This window comes from Gallinula chloropus, assembly GCF_964237585.1.
Source record: "Gallinula chloropus genome assembly, chromosome: 2".
Classification (NCBI taxonomy): Eukaryota; Metazoa; Chordata; class Aves; order Gruiformes; family Rallidae; genus Gallinula; species Gallinula chloropus.
In genome coordinates, this window is record NC_140086.1 from 55,629,616 (window position 1) to 55,639,932 (window position 10,317).

Genomic DNA, 10,317 nt, shown 5'->3' on the forward strand with positions numbered 1-10,317 from the left:
GGGACTGGATTTGTGGGAGGGGAGAAAGAGGAAAAATGTAGGAGCAAGGGAGGAAGGTAACATGGAAATTGCAAAGCAGCTCTGATGCAAAGCTGCTGTGCTAACAGCAAGGCTTACCACATTAGCACCTATGTAGCACATTCATGCAGAGCTGGAAGCACAGACAGAGCAAACCCTTTAAAATAAGGCTTCAGTACAGACTTGGTGGGGAAACAGTTAGCAGATAAAGACAGACACAGGAATCGAAGTCAGTAACTATTAACAAACAGAACTTATGCAATTACGGCACAGCAAATTTAAAAGACCCACTAGACTAAATATAACAGACTAAGAGAATATCTTCATTTAGCAAAGGCCTTGAAAAAATAATAGTTATCAAGCATGCCATTGCAAGCATTTCTCATCAAGCATCAGAGGAAACAAGGGGCGATACAAAAGCAATAAGGACAGACACAGCTACAGACAAGTTTGTCTTTGAGGCATACACAAGCAGCACTGACAATCCTAAAGTGCTCTGAAACTAACGAATAATTCTCTCTCATACTGCTCATTAGACATTTATTTGCCCAATAACGGAATGTACCTCCCATCAGGCAACAGTTTGACCTGCATAAGAGCTGGTCCAGAGGAAACTGAAACAAAGAGAAGGACATCTAAGTTACCAGTTAGAACAATCAACAGTTTATATTTTGTGCACCAATTTCCTGTTGGAAGCATGTCACACCCATCACCATGGTAGTTAACTTCCCTACTATGTAAGTCCCTATCTTTTACCTCTTCCAAACAACTGCATACATTTCAGAATCATGGAATAAGGCTAGAGTGAAGCAAGTCAACTAATGTGAGCAGGAAGTTCCTCTAAGGGGCTTTTTTCTCAGTCAAAGAAAGGTATCCACCCTGTCTATGCAAAGCACTGCTGCCATTGAGGTTTTTCATTGCCTCTGTGGCTGAGAATTCCACTTCCATCATCTGGTCCTATCACAACAGGATACAAGCATTCACTGCACTTGGGGTCATGCTCAAGTTCTGCCCCCAAACAGGTATCTGATAAGCACAAACCCATCAAGTTCAAACTACATATGCTTTAACCAAAAGGGAGAGTATTATGAAACAAACAATTGAAGCTCAAATGCTTGTGCTAGCTTTGCAATGCCAATGTGACACCAGGAGTAGTAACACATCAGCTACTAAACCAAGTACTCCTTGAATCAAATACTGCTCCACTGCACTGCTACTTTGACTGGTTCAGTCACAGTAACTGAAATACAGTTACTTGGGCTAAACTCTGCAGAGAAGGCAAATTCTATGACTACCACATCCGTAATCTACACAATATGGCTTTGCAACAGTAATCCCTTTCAAACTCCTAACTAACTGTACTTCTCCCCACTTAAACCCCAGACAAGGCTCCTGAAATGTTGTTTGACAACATTAAAAACTCTTGGTGGGATAAGTCTTTGTGGTTCCTGAGCATTCAAAGGTTAAATTCTTTCTGAAACTCTTTACACTTTCCTTCCTTCTGCAACTCTCTCTATGCTTTTCCCATCTGTGCTCTGTATAAAGGATTCACTCTGAGAAAAAACTAAGAGCAGCCATGAGTGTTAATTTTAATGTTATTTAAAAGTTTCCTCCAAGAAAACATACCTACAAGGAAACTTGAACAAGCTAGTATCCCTACAGACTAATCAAGCTATTGCTCCTGCAGGCTAGAGAGGAAGGAAAAGGTGGTCTCCCTTCCACTCAAATATTTGGGAAGCATTCAAGCACTATGACGACAAAAAAAAAACAAAAAAACAACACCCTAAGCAGGCTTGTTTATCAGAGAAAAAAGCTCCAACCTTACTGCTCATAAAGTCACTTTTATAGACTAATATATTTAGCTCTCACAGAAATTGTATCTCAGAATAATGCATATTTAACATACTGCTTGTGTTTCATTTATCTTTGCCTTAAAAATAGTTTAAAAAAAACCCCACACAAAAACCCCACCAAGCCAGTACTCTCAACTGTCAGTGCAGTTGCTCTGCTGTGGCATATCAACATCCTTCACAACTGTATTTTGACACTGCATTCTGCCTTTACATTGCACAGGATTTTAACACCCTATTAACAGAAAAAAACAGTGTCCCACCCCAACCAAGAATAAGCCACTTTGGTTTTTTGCTATACCTTCTAAAGCAGACAGCAAAGCCCTGATGTTCTTAGTTCCTCTAGGGGCAGTTGTCCCGGCCTCCCAAGAAGGAAGTTATTCCAGCATTCCAGCTCTCAAGAGCAGAAGCTCTCCTTTCATCCAGTTCTGCTACCGTTACAAGTCATCTCTCAAAGCTGCTGCTCGTAGAATGAAAGCTTCCTGCCCGCACGGAGGGAAAGCCGCAGCAGCAAGACACACACAGGAAACTGAGGCATTTTATCTTCAACACCCTGTGGTCTGCCATCCCCACAAGAGGCCAGCAGTCAGAAACAACTGCAGGGTTCACTCTATCTTAATCTTAGGATTTTGAAAATGTCCACCTCTTTCCTGACTTGGTCACACCTCCTCCTTTTTGTTTTGTTCCTTCAAGTGAAAGAGAAAGCAAAGAGAATACCTGAAAGCCCTAGGAGATAAATCAGGAGACAAGCTAAAATAAAAGGGAAAGAAAAAAAAAAAAGAGCTGGCAACTTTAACTGCCAGAGAGAGAAATGAGGTAGCTGGTGAAAAGCACATATGAACATCAGAAGCGATGCAACCAGCCTTATGAAGCTGAAAACCTAGAAAATTACCTCTTCTTCAATCCTCTGTTAGGTGTAATGGAGAAAATATGTGCAGCTGCATGAGGAAGGTTCATTAGCCTGTGTCAAATCAAGCACAACCTTTTCCTTGCATCGTCTCCTCTCTAGGATCCTACAAAGTTACTAGAGAAAAAGGCACTAACCATTACCCACCTGAGACATAAAATCAGAATTCTGTGGGGACACACCCATCCACCCCAGTCTCCCAGTTTCTGTGAGGGTCAATCACCACATTAAAAGACAAAGAAATGAACTGAAGAGTCAGGAGAATTAAAACCTGATCTCCAGGGGAAAAAACAGACTTAACAAGTATGCTTCATTAGCATTAAAAACCAGTTATTAGATTTCCAACGGAGCAGAATCTCAGCCACACCAGAGAACAGATTTGAAGCACTACTGAAAGTCTGCCGTTAACTTCTGTTACTTTTCGCAATGTGGACATTAAAGACTGCAGCCTACTGAAACACCAGCCCAGGAACTCAAACTACCTTAGCACTCTTTCACCAAAGCTGAGACTCTGATGGGGCCAACAAGTCAGTACTGCAACACAAGCACTGGAACACTATCTTGGAAATTTAGCTATACCCAATGCTGGAACAAAGTCAAAGAAGTGACCTGACTTGCAGTCTATATAGCACAATAAACAGCGTAACAAAATTTGCGCTCTCTTGTTCTGTGGTAAATGAACAAAGGAACCACAGTACAAAAGCTTCTGATATTCCTATGTACAGCTGTGGGAATGAGGAATGTTGACATACTGAATGCACGTTTTCCCAGCATAATTCACTGCAAAGGAGTAAGAACTGCAACACCACGTGAAGCTGTGATTGCGATTTGACACCACAAGGAACTAGACTGATTTTATTAAAAATCATACAAAAAGCCCCAACCACACACAACTTAAGACTTTTAAGTATTATGAAAGAAAAGAAAAAACTTATGAGAAAAAAATTAAACTCAAAATAGCTTTTATTTGTGAAAAGGGTGCTACCTGAAGTCTAACAGAATAATTGAATTAAAAGCAGTCAACCAACACAAGCTCACTGCTAATGTCAGATGATTTGCTCATCACCTTGAATAAGAAATATCAAAGATAAATCAGCTTTTGACACCTGCAGATGCACAAAGAGTATTTTCTTCAGCTCAGCCAAATAACTTGTTCGCTCATGGTTGAGAACCCCACTGGGAAGAGGCTGAAAAGACCTGTCCTCTCTCTCTCCAATCAGTGAGAAAGAATCAGTGTTATAACCTGAGGTGTATTATACATAATGTATTTTTTTAACCTTTAAAACTCTAATCCATGAGCAAAATCCAACCAGTAACGCTAGATTTTCTAAGTGTAAAAATGATCTTATTCCTAAATTTTAAATATATTTTACTACTAAACTCTTATGCTAAGAAAAACATGCTTACATGCAGGTGTGTACATATATATATAAATATTAACAGTTTTAATTTAGAGCTGTCCAAACTACACCTAGACATTAAGACACAATTTCTGCATTATTAGTTAAAACATCTGAACACCGAGGGTACAGAAAAAGGTATCACTCATCATTTTTCAACATTATAGAAGGTAAGTAAAGCTTCAGAATCTGAATGTTAAGTTACATAACCACCAAAGCATTTATATAGCAGTTGCAACTATCAAAAGCCCAAAAGTTCTATGTAAATGCAGCTGCCATATATCAATAATAAACATTTTTACAACAAACACAAATGCAAAAGGGCATTATAATCAGTTATTAGATCCAAATTTCTTTTCTCTCCTGACTTAAATTACAATTAATCCTGACTTAAAGCTATCCTCCTTTACAATCTGAAGTCTAATTACAGATGGTTCTATACAGATCCTGCACACATCAGTGGACAGACTGAAAGAAGCCATCATCATCACCATCATCGTACGTCTGGCTGCATCTATCTGTATGATCAGTTCAGTCTTCAGGAACATCCATGGGGAAAGGGGTGCGGAACACAAACTGTCTGGGGAGAGTCACTAAGAACATTTTATTTATTATCAGAAACATAGAATGCTCAACCCTCCATGTGTGCTTTTCAACTATTTTTGTTGCCTACTGTCTTTTCAGTTCTGTACTTAGGCAGTTATTCCATTTTGATTTTGTATGCCCAAAAATCTGAACAAAAATTAAAATTTTCACTGACTTCTTTTCATTTAATGTGCAAAATTTTTGACAAAAGACCGAGGAAGCAAATAGTCCAAGGAGCATTATGGGTAACTGTCCAGCTGACACCGACCCACTAGCTTAATTTTGCCACCTTATAGTTTTCTGCAGGCTTACAATTTGAATTTTCACCCAATTACCTTTAGGTTAGGCACTGGAGTTTGGCTTAGGGTTTTTCTTTCCCCTCTTTTAACAGACATGACGCAAGGATTCTTGCTAGGTCTACCTTCATGCCAGTGAAATATATTACTTATCTGGAGGACTTGAGTCAATAACAAAGTTGCCTTTCACAGTAAGTAGCTTACATTTAGGAATTAAATTTCTTGTATAACCTTCTGCCTTCTGAATGTTACACCAGCATACGTTCACTGAATTTTCTAGTTTTTTACTTCAAACTACCACAGAAGGAAAAGCCACTGGCTGTGTATAGGAGAACCAGAATTTCTTTAATAACCATAGCCCTTTGACATCAGGAACTACCTCTACAGAAGCAAAATATTAGCTAAAATTAAAGTACTGAAATACCACATGCCAAGCTATATAACTACTTAAAGCAATCATCTGTGTAATGTACCATCAGGTGTAAGTATGCATTCACCTGGAAAAAAAAGAATAAAATCAGAGCTTTCCAGTGGTTACCAAGCAACCAAGAACAGAAAATAACATGAATCTTTCAAAACAGAAATGCAAACCAAAGCTGAAATTAATTATTTAAAAGCTAATCTAGCTGGTTTATCAACTACTCTCTAAAAGCCTTTATTTTAAAAGCTCCTGCTTAATCTCTGACCTCTTAAACAACCAAACCAAAAGCAGTTTTAAAACAGATGCCTTCCACGGCATATATTCTGAAGGTCTCCCACTAGTCCAAAAGTACTAATTAAGTATATCTAATTGAAATTTAAGAATATTTCATTTAACCTAAACAGTTATCAAGTTCTTTCTGGGAAAAGGTAAATTTCCTCCTACAAGCAACTAATAAAACAGTAGTCCAAAGATTATAACAACTTTGGATATAATATGAAAATTTTACCAGTTTCTATTTCAGATTAATTAGCATCCAATGAGCTGGCACAATAAATTAGGGTAGGCACAAACTGTACAGTTGTACAAGTTGATGATTAAACCCCAACTTCCCAGTAAAATACGTAATTCCAGAGACCTTGAAGACAATGATCATAAAACAGCTGTGTTCTTAACTCTGCGTATCTATGCAGATACACAGATGCTTCGTTCATTACTGTTAGCAGCAGCTGTGTGCTTTGTTGTTTGCTTAACTACAGGACTTTAGAACATCCTACTGCTTTAGAACACGACCAGTAAAAGGTACCTATTAGTCAGTCACCTTAATGATTCTTGCATTTTCTTTTTACTTTTATTGTGCTGGAAAAAGGTGAATCACACTGCAGATTCTCATTATTAAAAAAAAAAAAGTGATTCAGAATCAAACCTAGTCTCACTGATGAGCTAGAAAGGAACACCTAATCCTGCAAACTGTCCTAAACTATACGCCTAACCAGAGATCCACCTTCAGAAATCCAATCCAAATCTTTACACGTGGATCTAGTCTTAATCACTCGTGGTTTCTCCAGCATACCTCATAGACATTTGGCTACTGCTTGACACCAGATCAAACAAAAGCTCAAAGATGCACTGAAAACTACATAGCTCATGCTCAAAATTGATCCCATTCCCACTTCTTCTTATAATTCATATTATTTTATATTTCTCTAATCTCTCCTCCTGAATTACACCTACAGGTAGGCCCGTAGGTCTTTTTTCTTGTTTGTCCTTACCTATAGCTCTGCACATTTAATAGCAAGACTGCAGCTGCAGAATCACACTCACATAAAAGCTGCCAGCACTTCCAGGTTTCTCACAATTGCATTCTACTACACCAGGAATACCCCTCTAAACCAGTATCTAACTCTACTGCTCCGAAGAGCGATAACTATTTCAAATATTTACAACAGAGAGGTACCATAGGGTGGGGTTCCAGGGTGGCATGGCCAGGCAAAAATTGCAGCTTTTTGTCCTTTCTTCATCCTCTTTTTTAACTGTTTCATATGTGCAACCATGAAACATAATCCCAAATTATGCATCAATTTGGAACGTTTGTGTAAGACCTGTTGTACGTGTACAAAACAGTTATTTCTTTGAAATACCACCACACAAGAAACAATGCTTTTGACTAGATACACATGGTCTCCCTGATCTCTATTACCTTTCTTTAGCTCAAACCCACCTCACAAGAACAAAACCACATAAAATTCAGAACCACAGAAGACACTGCATGACTGAACTAAGTCCAGGCAGCACAGATTGATTCATACTGACCCCTGTTTTTCCTCTTAAAACAATATGCGTGTAAGTATTGAGCTATTCACTTTTATCTACTTCCATCAAAACCTCAGTAATTTTTAATGAGGCTTCAATTTTTTAGATTTCTGTGGCTCCTGCTTTCAGGATGCTCTCAGTGAGATTGAGTCAGATTTCCACGCATACATTATCTCTTAAAAGACAAGACCATAACATTCAAATCATCACCAGAAACCCACGGGTTGAGAATCATGTCGCTGATGACTACACCCCTATCTTATTTCAACTCCTGTCAAGAAAAAAAAATAAAATCATCATCTAAGCAGAAATTTAGGACCAGACATCTTTGTCTTTTTTAAAGTGGCTCACTTCTGAGAAAGCCTCCTCTTGTAAGCACACAAAGTTTTCAAACAGCTACGCTATCAACCTGAATTTCAAGCAAGCAGAGCTAAAGCAAAATAAAATAAACCCTCAGAGAAAGGCTCCTTCTTTGTGCAAGGCGAGACACGATAAAAGCCTTTCAAATGTCAGATCACAAAAACTGGAAAGAAAAAAAAAAAAAAAGACGTCAAACGTTTACAGTTAAATCCCCAAAAGCCAAAATAACACTCCCCTAAAAACGTTAAGACTTAAAAGCTATTTTTTTTTTCTTCCTCCCCTCCTGCTATCTAGTCCTGGTGAGCGGATCGCCGTGCAGACTGCGCATCAGACAAAATACCTACAGACAGCGACAAGGGCCCACACGCCCACGGCTGACTGCGAGGCAGACGCCTGCCTTACCAGCCGCCTCCATTTTCACTTTCCGCCCAAAAATTTATCCTCCTCCGCTTCCAAGAAGCTCCCTCGGTATATGGCATTACCAACAGACGCCTTCTCACCTGAGTAACATTTTACAGTCTGCCCAGCCAGGCTTCATACCCCTGAGTTAGTAATTTTTGCACCAGAGCCACATTCTGCAATCTGCACCCTGACATTAACTCTTTTTCCTCCCATCTCTCCAGCAGGGTCAGGAAGAGGGGGCCTGAGGGGAAGGGGGGAGGAGGGGGCGGGGAGGACATACACACACACACACACACACACAAATATATATATATATATAAAAAATAGAGCTATACAAAAGAAACGAGCAACCCACACGCTGCGGCCTCCGACCCGGCGGGTTTCTCCTCCCCGGAGGCATCCCTCCGCACCCAGGCCATGAGCGGACGACTCCCCTCGGCGGCCTGCAGGCTGCCACACCTCCCGGCGGGACGGCCTGCCTCCCGCCCGCCCTCGGCTGCCGTTAACGGAACCCCCGCACCGCCCGCCTCCCTCCACGCCGCGCCCGCCCGCTTCCCTTCCCTTCCCACCGGGCCAACGCACCCCGCTGCGTGCCGCCGCCGCGGCCGCTGCTCCCCCGCGGGAAAACCCGGCGGAGCCCGGCCTGCCCCACGCGCGCCCGGCTGCGTGTCATGTACACAGGGAAGCGCGGAGCATGGCCTCCTCCTCCTCCTCCTCCTCCTCCTCTCCCTCCTCCTTCCCCCCGCCTCCCACAATGCACCGTGGGCGCTCCCCTCTGAAGCCACTTCCTCGCCCGAAAGCCGCCCCGCGCCGCCGCCGCCCCCCCGGCCCCACTCACATCCGTCGATCTCCTCCTGCAGATCTTCCTGGAGCAGCGACAGATCTGCGGGAGACACACCATGTGCCAACGCGCCCGGCCCGCTGCCCCCCGCCAACCACCCTCGCCACGCGTGACCCGACCCGGCCCGCCCGCGGGATCGTGTCGTGTCCGTGTCCCCCCCCCCCCCCCCCGCTGCCGCTAGCGGTTGCGCCCCGGTGCCCTCCCGACCCGATCGCCCCGCAGACCCCCCGCGCTCCAAGCCGGACAGCGGAGGGAAGCGCTTCCGAAGCCGAGGCGGGGGAAAAGAAAGGGGGGGTGGGGGGGAAGGAAGGAGGGCTGGCGCCTCATCGGGGAGGCGGTGTGTGCGGAAAGGGGCAAGGGGGGCGCTACCTACCCGCCATCTTGCTGCAGCCCCCGCGGGGCGCCGGGATACTTTCAACCCACGGCCGAATGGCGAAGGGGAGGTGGCAGGCCCCTCGCGGTCCAGGCCCCAGGCCCGGCGGCGTCTCCCCGCGTCCCCGGGAGAATCGCGCTGGGAGGGAGGAGGGAGCGAGCAGGCGGAGGAAAGCGGGAGGAGGGGTCTGGGCCGGACACGCTGCCCCCGCCTCCGCCCGGCGGAGCTACGTTCAACTCGCTCGCTCGCACAGGCAGCCTGCGCCTCCCCGCCCCTCGCTCTGACTCACGCCCGGAGCCGCCCGGCCTCGCTGCCCGCGGGCAGGGACGGGCCGGGTCGGGTCGGGCGGCCGCTGGGACACGATCGAAAGCCGCTGCCCCTCTCACCCGGCCTCGCCGCTCGCCCCCCGCCCGCCGCCATCTCGGGGCTTCGGCTCCTCCTGCCGCCCGCAGAGGGACGGGGCGGGCAGCGGGGCTGAGGCAGGGCCGCACCGCGCTGCCCTGGGGAGACCTCGGTCGGGTGTTACGGGGTCCCCTGGAGAGAAGGGACCCTGGAGAGGTGGCCGTGCCGCCGCAGCGCCACCCACCAGCGTCTCCCCTGTGTGAGCTGCCGAGTTTTCAGCAGCCGGGGACCCGCGGCTTGAACCACGGCACGTTCTGCGCTTTACTGCTCTGCGTTCTGGCTTTTGCTTTTGAAAGACGCGATTTAGCTGTGCGTATGTGCAAAGGTATCCCTTGTTCTCTGCCTCTCTTGGCTGTAGCTTATGGACGGTGCTGATGGCTGTTGGCATTTTAACTGTTTTGGTAAGATTTTCCGCTGAATTGGATGATGAAAGCTGCTGGATGTAACAGTTGCTGTCGTTAGTTGATACCCAGAGCACTTGATAAATTAATGGACTTACTGGTACGCCTGGGAGCCTTATTTGAGGCTTCCTCAGTCATATCTCAATAATATATAAGTTGTTAATACACAGAAGGGCAAAATAAGTTACTTTTGCTCAGCTCTTCAGAAGAGGATGCAGTTTCAGCAGCTGTTCTGAACTGAATGTTTGA

General features: G+C 44.5%; 1 protein-coding gene across 1 annotated transcript in view; it reads right to left on the reverse strand.

The window, feature by feature from the left end:
* The window catches only part of PPP4R1 (protein phosphatase 4 regulatory subunit 1), a 64,302-nt gene extending 54,922 nt beyond the window's left edge, over positions 1 to 9,380 (reverse strand). The window contains exons 1-2 of the mRNA XM_084279714.1: positions 9,266 to 9,380; positions 8,890 to 8,934 (exon numbers count right to left, since the gene is read on the reverse strand). Of these exons, the coding sequence (XP_084135840.1) occupies positions 8,890 to 8,934; positions 9,266 to 9,272 (52 nt within the window). The 5' untranslated portion in view covers positions 9,273 to 9,380. The remainder of the gene's footprint in view (positions 1 to 8,889; positions 8,935 to 9,265) is intronic.
* Positions 9,381 to 10,317: the final 937 nt, after the last annotated feature.